The sequence below is a fragment of the Xiphias gladius genome, chromosome 5, assembly GCF_016859285.1.
Source record: "Xiphias gladius isolate SHS-SW01 ecotype Sanya breed wild chromosome 5, ASM1685928v1, whole genome shotgun sequence".
NCBI lineage: Eukaryota > Metazoa > Chordata > Actinopteri > Istiophoriformes > Xiphiidae > Xiphias > Xiphias gladius.
This window is the reverse complement of record NC_053404.1, coordinates 23,598,042-23,617,399: the sequence shown is the minus strand read 5'-3', so window position 1 is coordinate 23,617,399 and position 19,358 is coordinate 23,598,042. Positions and strand designations below refer to the sequence as shown.

The 19,358-nt window shown below is 42.1% G+C and overlaps 1 protein-coding gene across 2 annotated transcripts in view; it reads left to right on the top strand.

Moving 5' to 3' along the window:
* The window catches only part of lama1 (laminin, alpha 1), a 36,285-nt gene that overhangs the window by 1,030 nt on the left and 15,897 nt on the right, over positions 1-19,358 (top strand). For both annotated transcript variants that reach the window (XM_040127259.1, XM_040127258.1), the window contains exons 2-32: positions 4,631-4,801; positions 5,744-5,856; positions 6,196-6,247; positions 6,419-6,609; positions 6,967-7,146; positions 7,575-7,664; positions 7,830-7,947; positions 8,052-8,230; positions 8,511-8,604; positions 8,724-8,881; positions 9,049-9,189; positions 9,336-9,491; positions 9,653-9,754; positions 9,898-10,112; positions 10,894-11,005; positions 11,162-11,272; positions 11,542-11,669; positions 11,792-11,878; positions 11,955-12,166; positions 13,959-14,065; positions 14,239-14,419; positions 14,504-14,640; positions 14,717-14,950; positions 15,235-15,378; positions 15,919-16,098; positions 16,546-16,731; positions 16,832-16,959; positions 17,325-17,442; positions 18,390-18,530; positions 18,667-18,785; positions 18,883-18,972. In XM_040127259.1, coding sequence (XP_039983193.1) covers positions 4,631-4,801; positions 5,744-5,856; positions 6,196-6,247; positions 6,419-6,609; positions 6,967-7,146; positions 7,575-7,664; positions 7,830-7,947; positions 8,052-8,230; positions 8,511-8,604; positions 8,724-8,881; positions 9,049-9,189; positions 9,336-9,491; positions 9,653-9,754; positions 9,898-10,112; positions 10,894-11,005; positions 11,162-11,272; positions 11,542-11,669; positions 11,792-11,878; positions 11,955-12,166; positions 13,959-14,065; positions 14,239-14,419; positions 14,504-14,640; positions 14,717-14,950; positions 15,235-15,378; positions 15,919-16,098; positions 16,546-16,731; positions 16,832-16,959; positions 17,325-17,442; positions 18,390-18,530; positions 18,667-18,785; positions 18,883-18,972 — 4,375 coding nt within the window. The remainder of the gene's footprint in view (positions 1-4,630; positions 4,802-5,743; positions 5,857-6,195; positions 6,248-6,418; positions 6,610-6,966; positions 7,147-7,574; positions 7,665-7,829; positions 7,948-8,051; positions 8,231-8,510; positions 8,605-8,723; positions 8,882-9,048; positions 9,190-9,335; positions 9,492-9,652; positions 9,755-9,897; positions 10,113-10,893; positions 11,006-11,161; positions 11,273-11,541; positions 11,670-11,791; positions 11,879-11,954; positions 12,167-13,958; positions 14,066-14,238; positions 14,420-14,503; positions 14,641-14,716; positions 14,951-15,234; positions 15,379-15,918; positions 16,099-16,545; positions 16,732-16,831; positions 16,960-17,324; positions 17,443-18,389; positions 18,531-18,666; positions 18,786-18,882; positions 18,973-19,358) is intronic.

Below are 19,358 nucleotides of genomic sequence, written 5' to 3'. Positions count from 1 at the left end.
AGGCTGCAGTAATGATTTAAAATTATAGGGTTAGTTTTAAGAAATAAAATTTACAATTAAATGGATCAGTATTGACTTATATATAAACAGATTTCTGTCACCTCAGTGTTTCCCTTCAGTTCAGGCTGACAGGCTCTTTATCGTTCTCTAAGGTTAGTATTAGATCCTTCTGCAGATGAGATGTCTTCATGTAGTTTGATCACTGTCCTGAATATTTTACAGTGTGGTGAATCCTTGACACAGACACAAAGACCCTGTTATTATCTCTGTTTAGACTGCTTTTATTCTGCACTCAGTTAAGTTTACATTTGTACTGATTTCACTCAGAGAGGTTTTAACCTTTGTGTCTTACTCTCTTTGTGGTGATGTGCCAGCATCTACCATTAGAGTCATTAGTTTTGTCATTTCTGGAGAGAAATTTAAGTTGATCAATGAGTGATCAATGACTCAGCAGCTGATAGTTGTGTGTGTGTGTGTGTGTGTGTGTGTGTGTGTGTGTGTGTGTGTGTGTGTGTGTGTGTGTGTGTGTGTGTGTGTGTGAAAGAGATAAACATATTGATGAGGATCTTCAGACAGACAGACTGTGTGTCATGCTGGGAAACAGCCTGTGTGTGTGTATGTGTGAGGTGTATGATAATTAGTTTTAACAATCACACTCCGCCCTCTTCCTCTCAACCACCCTAAAACATCCCCCACATTACCACATTACCACCCCACAGTGTGCGTGTGTGTGTGTGTGTGTGTGTGTGTGTGTGTGTGTGTGTGTGTGTGTGTGTGTGTGTGTGTGTGTGTGTGTGTGTGTGTTTTTTGGGGGAAGGATCAGAGGTCAGTTGGAACATCAACAGGCTAGGGTTAGGGTAACTCTCACACCACCATGTTATTACAGTGTGTGTATGTGTGTGTGTGTGTGTGTGTGTGTGTGTGTGTGTGTGTGTGTGTGTGTGTGTGTGTGTGTGTGTGTGTGTGCGTGCGTGCGTGCGTGTGTGTGTGTGTGTGTGTGTGTGTGTGTGTGCGTGTGTGTGTCTCTGTCATAGGCTACATTTGGGGACAAATTTCAGACTAAAGACCAGTTAACTGGGGATGGGTTGTCCATCTGTTGACAAAAGCCATGTCCCCAATTTGGAAATAGGTGATTTTTGGTTCAGTGCTTAAGGTTAGGTTATGTAAGTCTCCAGGAAATTAATGCAATTCTATGTAATGTCCCCAAAAGTGACCAAGGTCAACTTGTGCGTGTGTGTCCTCTGATTTTTTTTTGACTAAAATCTTTTTGATGGGAATCAAGAGACCAGTTTGTCTTTCTGCCTTCTAATTGGTCTGTCTAAATGAAATAAGTTGTTGGTTTGTGATTGCGGCAGAGTTGACTACAGGTTTACCTTTCTTTAATGTAATCAGCTGTGGTATCACGTCCAAACCTGCAGGTTTAATCTGAACTTCATAAACAAAAATCAGACAAAGAAGGGATCCACTGAAAACTATGATGTGTAACAACCCTAAACAGTATGAACAGACCAGATACAGATTCTGTAGGTTTATGAATAAAAGATGCTGGGCTCCCTCAATCAGTGTAACAGAGGTTTGATCAGCAAATAAATTCTCACTGTGAACTGTAAATCAGTTCATTTACGGAGTTAGTCTGTCACTGTGACTGAAGAATAAACCATCTTCTCTCTGACTTTAGACTTCAAACAACTGATTTCTTATATCATGTTCAGTCTGTGTCTGTGATGGTGTTTTCATGTGCAGAACAAGCACTGCAGAGTAAAGTATCTGACAACAGAACAGAGACATGAAAATAGAGATCCTCCTATTTAAAATAATTGAACTCAAAGTCTGACTGAAACTCAAACTGACATTAAGTAAACTGTACAAGTTAAATAAATGTTTCTGATGATGTGACAGTTTGTTTCAGACAGAGTCAAAATAAATAAAAGCTGTGATTTCACAATAGAGTCTGGATAAGTAACAGAACCTGTAACTAAAGTTTACTGAATATACTCAGAGGAGAAACCTGCCACATGTAAACATGTTTAGAGGGGGCACCCCGGTAGCTCACCTGGTAGAGCACGGCTCAAATCCAGCCTGGGCCCTTTGGTGTATTTCATCCTCTCTTTTTCTCCTGCTTTCCTGTCTCGCTCTACTGTCTCTATCAAATAAAACACAAATATCAAATAATAATAATATTAATAATAATAATAACATGTTTACAGGTGGTTACCGCACAGGTAAACTTGTCTGATTACATCTGTAACCGGAGTTCTTAGAGTAACATGGTTATATCGGTGTATAGATCTTTTCACACATTAGATCTTTAACATTTCTACTTCTTTTGTGTGTCAAATGGTTATCATTCAGACTGAGTAGACGTTTACACTATTGTTGCTCACAGTTTCATTCAGACATGAGAGAAGATTTATGCAAAGAGACACAATGCTCAGGTGATATTTGAAACCAGTCCATGTCTGAAAAGAGTTTATATTAATGCACTTAATGTGAAAACAGTTTCACACAAAAACTTTTTTACTCTAGCCCTTTTTATACCACCTGTTCAAGGCAGAAATATGGTGTTATTCTGCCTCGCCATTCTGTATAAAAGGTAAAAACACAGAATGGGGGGGTTATGTTTCTCTGGCTCTAAGCTGGCAGCGGAGGTAGTCAGGGAGCCAAAGCGATGTCTTTGTAAAAGGCAGAGCCACCATGGTAGCACAGATGCCGATGTTGTTGTGTTACATGTCACGTCTCTGATTCCGCAACACCGGCATGCTATCTAAAAAAACACTGCAGCCCCCGTGGGCTGCATTATGCCTACTTTGTTTGGTTCAGTGTGAACATGCAAAGTTGGCATAATGAGGCGTCTTTCTAACGGCAATATAGCAGGATCTCTGTTTAAAAGGGGGTACTGATTCTCCTCAAAGAACATCTGTAGGTGTGTATTTCCACAACAAAACTGTGTGTGTGTGTATGTGCTTGTCAGACCACCCAGTTGATGTTATCACGCCTCTACAGCTGATCCCACACAACAGTAATTAACATCTGTGTGTGTTTCATTGTACTTGTATGTATGTGTTTACATTTGAATCTTTTCCACTGATGGTAAGTTTAGAAGTGAAACTTTTAGCAGACCTCTTTAAAAACGAATCAAATTTTTTCTTGTGTTTTCTCTTATTTTAAAATTGAAAAACTGTCTTGATTTTAGTGACTAAACGGGTTCAAGTACAAACAGGTCAGTCTACAGGTTTTACTGAGACCTTTGTTTGTTCAAGGTGAAGATGAAGAAACAGACACAGCAAACTGATTTCAATCTGTTCAAACAACTATTTTAAAAATGTTTAGAAACTCAGTTTTTAAGTGTTCATTCACAATCCGACAGACACACTCTTAAACTCTGACAAACTGAAACTGGTTTGATCTGGATTTGATCTTTTTTACTCCGAATACTTTTTGAATGTCATCACTGAGGAATAACATGATAATCAATCAGCCAATCAGTTAATCAGTTAATCAATCAGTTGGAGTGTGTATCAGTGATGAAACGGTTTCACTTTTGACCTCTGAACCAAAAACCATAGCTTGTGTGTATCGACAGTATGTTTCACTCTGATCATTTTATTTCACTTTGTTTCTGTTTTTACAGCAAAAATCTTTTTTTAAAAACTTTGTTTTAGTTTTAGTGATTGTTCTACACGTTTTTTTATTTCTGTCTAACAGACATGTATGTGTTTTTTGTTTTTTTTTTTAGTTTAAAGATGTTTTCTTCTTAGTTTACATTTTTTTATCTTCATCTGGTCCATTGCTGCATTCTTAACTTCACAGTAGTTTTATAGTTTTTCAAAAATAAATACAACTTAAATCAGTTTCTCTGTAAATATCCCATTATCAAAAAATGCAGTGAAACTTGTTTTCTTGAGAAAAATGTCTATCATTAGTTTAAAAAACAAACAGACGAGTGAAAATCCCAGGAGAGCAGCAGCTGAGTCAATACTGAGTGTGCCTTGTCACCTGCACATCAGTGTTTCTTCTTCTGGTTTAAAATGTGACTCTAACCCTGAGATGTAAAGTTCGGAAAATGTGACAAAGTCCTTTTAATTTACAATTATCTTGACTGGAGGGACAATCAGTTTTATATAAATAATAAATACATGAATATAAATAATAAACATATGGATCAGGGTTAGTTTTGTTTAAAGATTATAAATATCTGGATTATTTTTTGTATTTTATTATATTTTGAAAGGTTTTTGTTTGTGAGACATTTAGTGGAGCAAAGCAAAAAGGTTCAGGTTTGAATCAAACAGTTTGCGCTTTTGTGGTGCAGTTGTAAAACTCTGGACTGTCAAGACTTTGTAAGTTTAATGACCCTCCACTTTCTGTACTGATGAACATCACGTTATAGCAAATAAAGTCACTTCTTGGTCAGATGATCACAAGGTGTCACACAACACAGCCTCAGGAAGTGAAGTGTAACCACGATAGTTTTAGACAGTGACTCAGATGAGAGTTTACCTGCAGAAACACCTGAACTGTTTGAGTCACAGTCCAGTCTCAGTCCAGAACACAGCTCATTCACCCGTTCATTTATTCATGTGTTTCAAGATGCTAGCAGGATACTAACAGTTGTTTGGTTGTGTTTCAGGTCTGTTTCCGGCCATCTTGAACCTGGCCAGTAACGCAGTGATAAGCAGCAATGCGACATGTGGAGATCCAGAACCTGAAGTTTACTGTAAACTGGTTGAACATGTTCCAGGACGAAGAATCAAGAATCCACACTGTCCCAAATGTGATGCCAACTCAGTCTTGTCCAAAGGTGCCACACCAGAACAAAAATGACAGAGTCCACTTTAAACTGAATGAAACCAGAACCACAGAGTCCACTTTAAACTGCAGGTCCAGTTTACTTTAAACCAGAACTGCAGTCCAGAAGGATCATTTTTAAAGGATCAGTCTGCCGTTTAAACATGTCCAGACGTAAACAAGCAACACATTAGTCCATCTCTGAATACGTCCTAACGTCCTGTCTGTGTCTCTCAGCTCCCAGTTAATTGGTTCATACTGAAGATGTAAATCTTTAAAAACACCTCACAAATATTATAGTTTCATTTTTAAGTAATTAAATTAAGAATTTCCTGAAACAGATTCTCACTGTAGTTTTTATCAAACAAACAGGAGGATATTGTGCATTTGTTGGGGACTATTTTCAGTGGCAGATTAATCCACATTTGTTGCTCTAGTGAGTATTTGAAGCAGCAGGACAGTGTATGAGGACAGTGTGTGTGGGACTGAGTCAAAATCAACTACAGTGTATGTGTTCATGGTAATGAAGGAACATGTCACCCAGTCCAACACTGTGGCTCACTGATGTGTTTTTAATAGTTTGTGGACAAGAATGGAGCTCTATGGCTGAGAGGAAAAAGATATATCAGCCTTTGATACATGTAGAACTTGTTAGTTTATGTTAAAGTATATTTATAAACACAAATTACTTGTCAGCATCTGCAAATAAATCAGCAGCTGAGGAACAAACTTATTCTGATTATTGATCACTCTGACTGAACACATCAGACTGCACCCTGATTTTACCTTTAAACTGAATTTATAATGTTTCATCAGTGAAATCCCATTTATCAGAGCAAACACGTACTACATGGGGCACTATTACTAGTTCACAGCAGTACACCAGTAGTACTAACAAAACTTCTTTTTTAGTAAGTAGTAGTAGTAAGTACATCTGTGTATGTGTGTACTTCAGAACGTCATCCGATCACAAACGCCATCGATGGGACAAATCAGTGGTGGCAGAGTCCAAGTATCAAGAATGGACGACAGTTTCACTGGACCACCATCACACTGGACCTCAAACAGGTAACACTGAAATACACACATCAAGACAGATCTTCTCGCCAGGTGTTCAGGTAACACACTTGTTCAGGCTGAGGAAGAACATTTTTTCTGAAAGACTAGAGGCTGTTACCTCAGGTTGTGCTCTCACTAAAGTCTCTTAGTCACGAGTCGGCATCTGAGTCAGTGACACAGTTACAATCTATGGCTTTACTGAGTAAAGTCAGAGTACAGAGGAGAAACCTGCTCTTTGTAAACAGTACCCAGTAATTTGGTGACTACAGCACAGGTAAACGTGTCTGATAACATATGTAACCTAAGTTTTCTTAGTAAACTGGCGTGCAAATGTATCTTTCTGTTCAGATTTTTCAGGTTGCCTACATCATCATCAAGGCAGCTAACTCTCCTCGCCCAGGTGAGATCAGCCTGTTTAGCTGTCTGTCTGCCTGTCTGTCTATATACCTGTCTCTTTGTCCCAGTGTTGTTATTAACACTAGACATATTTATATCCCACACATACATTATGTAACTGTTTCAGACAGTCACATCACTGCCTGTCTGTCTGACTGACCTCTCTGTCTCTCAGGTAACTGGATCCTGGAGCGCTCTCTGGATGGTGTGACCTTTGACCCCTGGCAATTTTACGCCATCAGTGACTCTGAGTGTTTGACTCGTTACAACATCACACCAAGACTCGGACCGCCGACCTACAAGAGTGACACTGAGGTCATCTGTACGTCTTACTACTCCAGACTGAACCCACTGGAGCATGGAGAGGTGAGACAGGCTGTCTTTCTCTTTGTCTATACGTCTGTCTATATACCTGCCTGTCTGTATACCTGAATACCTGTCTGTACTTCTTATCACTCCAGACTAAATCCACTGGAGCAGAAGGAAGTGAAAAGAGTTGTCTGTCTCTGTACGTGTCTTACCATGTACCTGTCTATCTCTCTCTGACCCGTCTCTCTCTCCCCTACCTGTCTCTTTCTATGGTCTGCCTCTCTCTGACCTGTCTTTCTGTCTGTACCTTTTGACAGGTCTGTACCTGTCTCTCTGTCTCTGACCTGTCTCTCTCTCACTCTCTGATCAACTTTCTCTCTGACCTGTCGCTCTCTCTACCTGTCTGTCTCTCAGATCCACACCTCTCTGATTAACGGGCGACCTGGTGCCGACGATTTGACCTCTGACCTCCTGAACTTCACCTCGGCTCGTTACATCAGATTGAGACTTCAGCGCATCAGAACTCTGAATGCCGACCTGATGACACTGAGTGTCCGTGACCCTCGAGACATTGACCCCATTGTCACCCGGAGGGTGAGACACGCTGTAGAGAGAGAGACAGTTTTTAATGATTTAGTTGCAGATTAAATGTGTGATTACATGATCAACATGTTTTAGTTTCTCTTGTTTTAACATGTTTAATATTTATTAATGAAAAGAATTTCCATCCATCAATCCATTCGCTATACCACTTCAATGGGTCATGGGGGAGTGGGGGTTTTGGGGGGGTTAGGGTTAGACGGGTAGAGGTGGGTTACACCCTGCACAGGTTGCCAGTCTATCATAGTGCTTGAAAACAATTTCTTATTTAGTAATTAATTTATTACCACAGGTGGTTTATTTCTTTTACGGGAAGATGTTTATTTACTGTTTCATCTTGTTGTGTTATATTTATTTATTACTTTATTATATATTTACTTATTGATTTCTATTTATTTTCTTTATTATTATTTTTCTGTCAGTATTATTACTCCATCAAAGACATCTCTGTTGGCGGGATGTGTATCTGTTACGGACACGCTCAGAGCTGCCCACTGGACCCTGTTACCAAGGTAATAATGCACACCTGTTGTCCTGTACACATGTACACTTGCCAACCTGTACAGTGTTCTGACAGGTAATGAAATGTTTCCATGGACTTCTACCTGTGTGTGTGTGTGTGTGTGTGTGTGTGTGTGTGTGTGTGTGTGTGTGTGTGTGTGTGTGTGTGTATACAGAAGCTGCAGTGTGTGTGTGAACACAACACCTGTGGAGAGAGCTGTAATGAGTGTTGCCCTGGTTACCACCAGCAGCCATGGCAACCAGGAACTGTCTCAGAGGGAAACACATGTGAAAGTAAGAGACCAAGTGGACAGGGAAATAGAAACACCTTTAAATGCACTGTCTCAAAACACCTGTCTGCCTCTCACTTGTCTCTCTCTCACATATCTATCTTTCAGAGTGTAACTGTCACAACAAAGCAGTCAACTGTTTCTACAATCAAACCATCTCTGAACTATTTTTGAGTTTAAACTCTCACGGCGTTCGTCAGGGAGGTGGCGTTTGTATCGACTGTCAACAAAACACAGCCGGCATCAACTGTGAGACCTGCAGAGATGGATACTACAGACCTGCTGGAGTACGCAGAAATACCACAAATAATAGTAGAGAATAGTCAATGAACTCAATTTGTGTTTTAGAGCCAAAAAAACATCACTTGACTGTGTGTGTGTGTGTGTGTGTGTGTGTGTGTGTGTGTGTGTGTGTCTGTGTCTGTGTCTGTGTGTGTGTGTGTGTGTGTGTGTGTGTGTGTGTGTGTGTGTGTGTGTGTGTGTGTGTGTGTGTGTGTCTGTGTCTGTGTCTGTGTGTCTGTGTCTGTGTCTGTGTCTGTGTGTGTGTGTGTGTGTGTGTGTGTGTAGGTTTCTCCATATTCGGACTCCCCTTGTTTTGAGTGTAACTGTGATCTGAGAGGATCAAAGTCTTCAGTCTGCACCAGAGACAACACCCAGCCAGGTCACTATTATTATTATTATTGTTGTTGTTGTTTTACTACATGTGCATGTGTCTACAGCAGCAATAATGATGCATTGTAGCTCTGACTCAGTGTGTGTGTCTGATGTGTGTTTGTTCAGGTGTGTCTGCAGGTCAGTGTGTGTGTCAGGAAGGTTTTGCAGGTCAACAGTGTGATCGTTGTGCATTCGGATACAGAGATTTTCCTCAGTGTGTTCGCTGTGAGTGTAACCTGTGGGGCAGCATCAACACCGACCCCTGCAGGTCCTGCACCTGCAAGGTAAACAGTGACATCATCATGGGGGGCAGGGTTAACTGCAGCTTGAGTTATTAACAGGTTTAACATCACAGAACGGACCTGAGTTTGGTTTTCAGTGTGCTGACATCTCACCAGTTATCTGACGTCCAACCTGTTCTCTAATGTCTAACTTGTTCTTCCTTCCTCAGGTGAACGTGATGGGAGCTCACTGTGATCTGTGTAAACCAGGTTTCTACAACCTGCAAGAGAAAAATCCGCTCGGCTGCACCGACTGTTTTTGCTTCGGTGTATCCAACGTCTGTGAGAGCTCCACCTGGTCTACAGCTCAGGTAACACACACTTGTACACAAGTAACACACACCCATACACATAAACGTACCTTTGCACAGATAAGAAGCTTGCACCTGTACAGATATACACCTGTACTCAGGTAACACATCTGTATGTCATATAATTTATGTTGTTTTTCACTCAGGTGTTTCATACAGATGCTTGGCTCCACCCCTTTCTGTCCCACCACACCCTCCCTGTAGTCCATGGCAACGACCTCCCCATTCCCAGCAACACCTCCTCTGGTCAAACCCAACAAGTGCTGTCGTGGGCAGCACCGACCAGTTTCCTCAGCAACAAGGTCAGCGGCCATTTTGTATATTTGGACATAATGCCATCAATCAATAAACAGCAGCATAACTTCCTATGTCTTTCTGCCCGTCTGTCTGCCTGCCTGTCTGTCTCTTTCTGTCTGTCTCTCTTACTTCTTTCCTCTCTGACTTCCTGTCTGTCTGTTTCTAGCTGGTGTCTTATGGAGGTTACCTAAACTACTCAGTGGTATATGATGTCCCATTGGACAATGAAGACCACTCTCTCCCCACCCACTCTGACATCATCATTGAGGTGAGAAAAACCTTGCGAAAATAATTCATGTTTAAAAAATTTGAATAAAACAGAAGAAAAAGTTCAGATTAAAATTTACAATCACAGTGTCTTTAAGAACTACAACACCCAGACTGAACTGATCCTTTCGATTTCATCTCCAGGGTAATGGCCAGGCTCTTCGTCTCTCACCACATCTCCTCCTCTTCCTCTCTCCGCTGGCCGAGCGCTCAGTTGCCGTGGCAATGGTCCCGCAGCAATTCGTGGATGAACAGACAGGTGTTCAAGTAACCCGTGACGACCTGCTGTCGGTCCTCGCTGATATAACATCACTGAGGGTCAGAGTTCACCTGAACACCTCCGCTGACGGGCCAATACGGTGAGGCAAATTAATCTGTTTACATCTAACATGAAGTACTCTGATTACATCTAACATAAAGTAATCTAATTACATGTAATGAAATCAGTTACTGTGTTCAGAAGATACAATACATACGCTATTGACTTTCCTCCAAAGAGCAAGCAGTGCTGGAAAGCTCTCTCCTGGCAACACTCACTGAGGTGAAGTGTTACCAGGCGTGGATACTGAAGACTCTGGACATTGTTGGACTGTCTTTGTTGACTCTTCGGTGTCTTGTGAAGGTCAGGGACAGTACCTGTGGACCGGCAAAGTGGGCTAGTGGTTCTAATATTTAAAAAAGATGACCGGAGGACTAACTCCAAATATCAAGGTCTCATACCGCTAGGCCTTCCTGGGAAATCTTCTGTCAGACAACTCAAAGGAGTCTGGCTGATTGTTGAACAGTGGATCAGTTGTTTACACTTGCAGGGATCCTGGAGACACAGTAGCCCCCCATCTTGTAGGGGGTACCGTGGCTATATGGGGTACCAGGGCCATCACTATGAGTCAGTCAGTCCTTGTATATGTAACCAGAGCGAGAGCACTGCTGGAAACCAGTGGACCATTTCCTGCAGGTTTGGAGGGAGTTACTGCCCCAAGTGAATGAGTTCAGGTATCTCAGGGTTTGGTTCAGCGGTGAGAGTCAGATGGAGGTGAGTTCAACAGATGGACCTCTTGCAGAGTCAGCAGTAATGTGGACTCTAGGGTGATGGATGATATTGTTCTCAGAATCTATTGACTCTGTCTGTCTGTCCTTCAGTCTCAGTTCAGTATCTCTGGATGTTGCTGACTCTGGATCAGTTTCTGGGGTGCAGGCGGTTGCGGTGGAGACGTGTGAATGTCCGTGGGGTTACAGTGGCACTTCTTGTGAGGTCAGCAGTTCACTTTGATAAACTTTTTTACTTTTAGTATTGCTAGTACTGTCAATAATGTTAGCGCTCAATTACTGAGAATAACAAGAACCAGTGTAATATGGCTTATCTATACTGTGTGCTCTTGTGTGTTTTTGTATATGCTGTGCGTTGTAGGCATGTCTCCCAGGTTTCTACAGAGTGGGAGGAGTATTGTTTGGAGGAAACTGTATGAAGTGTGAGTGTAATGATCATGCTACTGAGTGTGACATCAACGGAGTTTGTTTGGTGAGTTTGAACAATCATAATCAACAAACAAGCGATAAAAGCAAATTAAATGGACCAGCAGGAATCAGGAAAATGTTAGGACATAAACAAAGACCTCATAAACTGAATTTACAGCATTCATGTTTTTTAGACTGTGGCAATGTGTAGTTATGTAAGTAGCCCAAAGTTAATGATCTGAAACTATTACCATAGTCAGCTGCCAAAAAAATTGTCTCTCTCTAACCTGTCATTCTCTGACCTGTCTCTCTTCTTCTCCATCTGTCTCTCAGGGTTGTACCCACAACACAACAGGTCCTCAATGTGATCAGTGTCTCCCTGGTTTCTATGGCGACTCCACTGAGGGGACAACAGACGACTGTCGGTTGTGTCCGTGTCCCCTGACAGAGCCGTCCAACAGGTGTGTCTCTTCACACCTAAATTTAAACAAAAATACTTTAATGTTGACAGTGTGTGACTATGAATAATGCAAATAGTATAAATACTATCTGTCACATAAATACTTGTGTGTGTCTGTTTCAGTTTCAGTCCCACCTGCGTGTTGGAGGCACCTGGTCAGGTGTCATGTGATCAGTGTCAGGACGGATACACAGGGAGGAACTGTGAGAGGTGAGGACTGACAGGCCGATATAGCAAAAAGTGGGCAGGTGGACCTGGTGTAACATCTGTGTGTCTGTGTCTCCAGGTGTGCCAGTGGTTACTATGGTAACCCACAGGTGGTGGGCGGGGTCTGTGTTCGCTGTGAGTGTAACGATAACGTGGACATCAGTGAACCTGGACACTGTGACACCATCACTGGGGAGTGTTTGCGTTGCCTCGGCAACACGGCTGGGAGACACTGTGAGGTCTGTCAGCCTGGTTACTATGGAGACGCCGTTCACGCCAAGGACTGTCTGGGTGAGACACACACACACACTTGCTATGACATCACTTGTAGGGGGGGGACTGAGGTTTAAGGGCCCTCATTTTTGTCTCACAGGCAGAACGTCCTGTCAAACTGCGACCAGATTAAAAAAGGGGTCTTGAGCATTTCTGCCAAACTGCCCCAGTGGTCAACAGAAGTACTGAAGCTAAAAATTCCTCTGATTCAACTAAACCATCAGATGTTTGTTCAAAGTGTGTCTGTGATGAAGCACGCATCATTTTAATGATCCTACATTGTAGAAAGTTATATTTCCATGTCTTTTTTGATTATAAAGCAGGTCTAGGAGCTATATAAAAACTGTGCTTGTAAACGAGCCATCTAGACTCTGTAATTTTTTGATGTCACAACGATACAGTCCCCGCCCTTGTTTTAACTTTAATAACAACACAACACTAAGCAGTCATTCACTGAGATAACAAGCCACAAGACTGAAAAATGGCATTTTAGTCCAAATTTACCATCTGTTTGGCTCATTTCAGTGCCGACCAACCAACACCCTTTGCATTCACCGGTGAGTTTTACCAAAGTACAGTAGTAGGCTACACCAGGCCGTGCATCACTCAGAAAACAGTCAGCCAATCAGAAAAGAGGCTCACAGACTGACACAAAGAGCTCCAGAGAGAAGCGTGAGAGAGGAGATGTAAAACTACATTGTGATGGTTTTTAGTACTTAAAGTCACAAATATATCTTCTTATGAATATCAAAACTTCAAATAAACCACCAGAAAAGTGTAAAATCAGGGATCTTTAAAGGTGCAGATTTGGGAGAGACCAAGGCTGTTAGATTAAAAAGCTGAGAGCTGATTGGTCATTTTGGACAAGAGGTGGTATTCTACTGGACTTTATTGAAGGTTCAACTAGTTCAGGTATTTACTTGGAAACAAGAGAGTCACTCTGCTGAACACATACAGTAACACGCACACACACACAGACAGAAACAGTGTCATCAGTAACAAACTTCACTTTTAATAGACAAAACATCAGAGGTTTAGACTGCTGAACACACAAGCACGTACACAGTAACACACACACTCACACATTCTCAGTCTTCTGTGTATAACAGCAGGAATGTTGATCTTTTCAAATCCAGATTAGATTCAACCTCTGACCTCTTTGTTTCTGCTGTCACATGACTCTGTGTGTGTGTGTGTTTGAGACATCCAACGGCAGTCTGATGATTTGACAATATTAATTCATTCACTGATCAGTCATCAGGTCATTATTGATCAGGAAACTTAAGTAACAGATCAACATGAAGACACTGGCATCGTTAAAAGTTCTTGTTGACTTTTTTTGTTTTGTTTAAATAATGACTCAGTTAAGGGTAACTGATTGACCAACATTGAGGGTAAATTCAGGATGTTTTGTTGTACTGTTTTTAATTGATGATACATTTTATCTAGTCATCTTTTTATGTCTCTGCTGTCTCATGATCTGATGATGACTCGTTTCATTATTTAAAGTTTTTAAATCACGTTAAATTTTAGCTTTAGATTAGCGTTTACATATAATTAGAAAATATATTATTCATATAAAGTCAGACTGACATCAGAGCTCAACCATTTCAGTTACACCTTTAACATAGAAGCACAGACTTATGGGAGCTGTAGTTGTTTAAATGTACACTATGAACAAAAAGTCTCAGAAATGTTTTAACCCTTTAAAAACTGAAGCATAAACTGTGTTCAAAGGGGCAGGGCTTCAGGTCAATGGGTGGAGTCTCATGTCCAATTGACAGTAGGTGGGTCTCTCTCTCTCTCTCAGAGTGCGGCTGTGATGTCAGTGGTGCCCTCTCCGGTGTGTGTCATGTCACGACGGGTCAGTGTTTGTGTAGAGAAAACGTTACAGGACGCACCTGTGACCGCTGCCTGGTGAGACACACACACACAGTAACACAAACACAAATATAACAAAACAGTGTGACCACGAGGTCCATCCTGGAGCTGTTCTGGACCTTTCATCACATCTCATGATCTTTCTCAGCAAATGGAGTTGCCCAGGTGTTGTGTGATAAATAGTATTTTTCTGATTTTTTTTTTTTCAGTCGGGGTTCTTCGGGCTGCAGAGTAGGCAGGGCTGCCAGGCCTGCAGCTGCAGCCAATCTGGATCTGTTTCTGAGTCATGTGATGAGGAGGGCCGGTGCCAGTGTGTGGAGGGTGTGAGCGGAGACAAGTGTGACCACTGTAGTCGTGGTTACTATGGTTTCAATGGCAAAGGCTGCACAGGTAAATGAACAGAAAAGGTAATGTCAGTCTGGCTGCTGATTGGTCAACTCATCTCTGATTGACTATGATCTGTTCTTCTCCCAGCATGCACCTGCGATCACACCTGGGGGAACTGCAACCCCAAGAATGGAGATTGCATCTGCCCCGCCCACACAGAGGGAGAAACCTGCGACAGGTGTGAGACAGGTTACTGGGGTCACAACCCAGCCACAGGCTGCAAGGTACACACACACATACACACAGAGGCCAACACATGCGACAGGCGTGACAGACACTAACTAGCCGCACTCTCCTCAGGCGTGCAGCTGCAGCATAGCAGGAAGCTCCGCCCCTCAGTGCGATCTCATCAATGGGCAGTGTCGGTGCAGGGAGGGGTTCTCTGGCAGGTCATGTGACCAGTGTGCACCTGGTTACCATGGTTACCCAGCATGCTCAGCATGTGGTTGTGACACGGCGGGAACAGAAGAGAAGTTCTGCAACACAACGCTGGGAGTGTGTGATTGTCGACACACCGGAGAGTGTGTGTGCAAGGTAACATGTGTCAATGTGTCTCTTTAGTGACCTCTTGTGGCAAGTGAGGAAACTACACATCAGTAAACCTCTCCACTTCTTCTCTTGTACACCAAAAAATGTTTTGTTGGATCTCACCTTGTTTTTCTCAGACGTCACACAATCTCACAACAATCAACATCAGGATTCTACTATACTCCGAGTTTGATATCAGTTCACATCAGCTTAGAAACAGTCAGAGGAGACTTCATTTGTTTTCCTGTGTGTCTGTGTTTCTGTGTGTGTAAATATATGTGTATATTCAGGTGGGTGTGTCGGGTCAACGTTGTGAGGAGTGTGTCTCTGGTTGGTTCGGTTTGTCAGCTGTGAATCCAGACGGCTGCTCTCAGTGTTTCTGTTCAGGACTGAGCCACGACTGTGAGGAGCAGGGAGGACTCACCAGAGTAACAGTGAGTACATATATTACATACAGTATATACTAAATCAATACATATATATGTACTGTATACTCATACATACAAGAAACAAAATAACATACAATGGAGACTGTAATGAGCCGAGAAGACTCTGCGGAGTACCTGTGAGTAGGGTTATTAACCATAGTTAGCCCACACTGATGTTGTATATACACTCAGTTGGCAGTTTATTAGGTGCACCCACCTAAAACTAATGCAGTCAAATACAACAGACAATACAACACTTTTTATCTAGGTGTACTTAATAAACTGCCTCCTGAGTGTATATGCTACTTCAATATATGCGACAATTTATACACGTAAATATACACACACAGAGACAGCGTGCCAGCAACTGTGAGGAGCAGACTTTACAGACTTAGTACATATACCACATACACCAATCAGCCATAACAATAAAACTGGTAACTGGTTTTAATGTTATGGCTGATTGGTGTATATTCATACACAGTATACTGCATCTACAACACATATTAACCCCATCTCTCTCAATCTCTCTGTCTCGCTCCTCAGATCACCCTGGCTCACTCTCCCGCTCTCTTGTTATTGGTCAGTCAGTCAAACCTACAGGGTGTAGTATCCGGAATTTACCAGCAGGGTGGAGACATGCTGCTCGACACCCGTCAGCTCAACACCAGCAGGCTGGTTGGCCCACTCTACTGGAGACTGCCACCCCAGTTTGAGGGCAACCAGGTACTTAGGCCCAAACTCTTGACTGACTGCACCTGATGACACTGACACCACTGCCTTTGGACAAAAGTGTCGACAGACATTAACCTTCATCTTACACTGTTTACATATACAGTACTTTGCATTAAGTCCTTCACGCTGATTTCAGGGTGTGCACAGCTTTTTGCCCATTTTGATTGTTTTATGGATAGAGAGATTATATCTATAAGAAGATGTGTTTGTGTATACTATATTGCATACTTCATTGTGTACTATGGTTTGAACTTTTCTTTGTATTATATTGTGCACATTACTGTGTATAGCGTGTATTATATTGTGTGGATGTTATTGTGTACTATGTTCTGCAGGTCATTGTGTACTATAATGTGTGTAGTTGTGTACTAATTTGTTTGTGTCATTGTATGCTATACTGTGGATGTCATTGTGTACTGTATTGTGTGTTTTATGTAGCTGCTGTCATATGGCGGCCTGCTGTCTTACATCATCACCTTCTATGCTGAGGACGGTTCGGGACTGTCCAATCAGGAGCCTCAGGTTCTGATGAGGGGTGGGACTCTAAGGAAGATCGTTATATACACTGACATGGTAGCCCCTAACAACAGCGTCAAGACTCAGCATGACATCAGAATGACGGAGGTAAAGCTGAACAGACAAAAAGAAAGCAAAAGCCATATTTGAAAAGAAAACCTGCAACAGTTTATTATAATTTGAGTGTGTGTTCACATGTGTGTTACAGCACAAATGGAAGTATTTTAACTCAGTGTCGGAGAAGGCAGTGAGTCACGCTGACTTCATGTCCATCCTTAGTAACATCCAATACGTCATCATCAAGGCTTCATACGGAACCAGACTGCAGCAGAGCAGGTACGTAAACACACTGTACTACACACATATACACACAGTATACACATAACACACATATGGCACCAGACTGCAGGAGAGCAGGTATATATATATATATATATATATATATATATATATATATATACACTTTTCTTCTTCAGTTCAGTTCAGTACAGTCAGAGTTTGATCACAGTACCATCTAGTAGACGTTCAGAGGAACTGCAGCTGTAACTGTTACAATCATTCAGTCTGCCAATATATATGTTTATATATGTGTATATATATATATATATATACACATATATACAGTATGAATGTGTGTGAGATAACATCGGTGACATTAGTGACTGTGTTTATGCAATTTCCTGCCCGTGTTATTTTGTTAGGATCTCTAACATTACCATGGAGACAGCGGTGGAGGCGGAGTTAGAGGAAGGGTCAGAGGTAGCCAGACTGATCGAGTCCTGCATCTGTCCACGTGGATACACTGGACTGTCCTGTCAGGTAATGATCAAGTTTTTACTGGCCACATGACTCACTGTGTCACCATAGCTCCAGCTCATCGTGGTGGATCCCAAGGTGTCCCCAGGCCAGATGACATATAATCTCTCCAGCATGTCCTGGGTCTACCCGGGGCTCTCCTACCAGTTGAACATAACCAACACACCTCCAATGGAAGGCATCGGGGAGGCATCCTAATCACAATGCTCGAACCACCTCCACTGGCTCCTTTCGATGCAAAGGAGCAGCGGCTCTACTCCAAGCTCCCCACGGATGTCAGAGCTCCTTATCCTTGCCCTATTTCTAAGGCTTAGCCCAGCCTCCCCATGGAGGACATATCTGATTATGTCACAGACTTGAAAAAAATAGAATTTTTTCTTTAAAATAAAATTATTAAAAGAGAAAGTGGGGGCTACATGTTTACTATATAGTCATAGCTGTGTAAACTATGTAGGCTCTAAATATATGACATCAATGATTTAAAAGAACATTGGCTGAGGGGTAGTAGTTTTCCAGTGTGCTCTCTCTGTCTCTCTCTCTTGCTCGGAACGAGGGTATACACAAAAATCACGTGGCTGCTTTTTGGTCACAACACTTGACTTTACTGACCGCGCATCAGCAACAGATGAATATTATTATTGATGGCCAATATCAAAGGCACTCTTAATATAGAAAGATAGGGCTTGCAGTAGTAGCCACAGCAGTTCAGCAAGGTAGCCGTCACACACAGGTGAGGTAGGCAGTGTGGCCCAGGTGTGAGATGTCGTTGGTAATAGAACACTGCTGCTGTCAGGTAAAAATGCTGTTTCCAGGTGGAAAATATAGTGATAATTACTGTCTATCTGAGTTACCATAAATTAAATTACATTACTCATCTGTCTGTCACTTTGACATCTCTCTCTAACCTGTCTCTCTCTCCCACCTCTCTGTCTGTACCTCACTGTTTGCAGGAGTGTGCAGCAGGTTATTTCCGTCAGCCTCAGTCTGAATTATCGTCTCAGAGTCAGAAGTCAATGTTTGTTCATCCATGTGTTCAATGTCGCTGCAACAACCACAGCGAGAGCTGTGACACGGAGACTGGAGACTGTCAGGTAACACGCTAACAAATGATAACACATGCAAACACACACACACCAGCAGAAAATAGTAAAAATCAGTAAAGGGCAGTGGGAGTCAGTAGAAGTCAGTAGAGTGACGTCTCTTTTTTTTTTTTTTTTTTTTATACAGAACTGTCAGCATCACACCAGTGGACGGAGCTGTGAGTTGTGTGCCCCGGGGTATTATGGGAACGTCAGTGGCTCCATTAGTGACTGTTCGCTGTGTGCCTGCCCCCTACGGGACAACAGGTAACACTGCACACTGATTATTTATTATTTAATTAATCGAATCGCCTCATTTTATTTTATTTTATTTTACTAATTTTAGCTGTGTTGTTCTGGGTAGTTTCAGTCCCACCTGTGTGCCGGAGGGAGCATTTGGTGATTTTCACTGCACTGCCTGTCAGACAGGATACGAGGGAAGATACTGTGAGAGGTGAGTTATTCCATCATACCTGTCTGTAGACCAGCGTGATCACACCACCGCCATCAGGTGTACAGTAGGTGCACCTGACTATAACTTCAGTGGACACAGTTACATTTCAGTTTGTCAGTAACTTTCTCTAATATACAACTTTCATTCTGAAAATCTGCCTTCGGTCTGACATCGGAGGAAGCTCAGTGAATCTGCGGAAAGCTGAACATGTGAAAACTGTTGACTGTGTTGACTCTGTGTTATTATTTCATTATTATTTTGTGTTTGTAGACAGAAGTTTGGAAGTTTTCACATTCAAAACAGTTTCATAAGTTTGATTACAGTGACCTCTGGAGGATGTCAGAGGAACTGCTGCTGCTGTGACATCACACTGACTGTATGCTGTT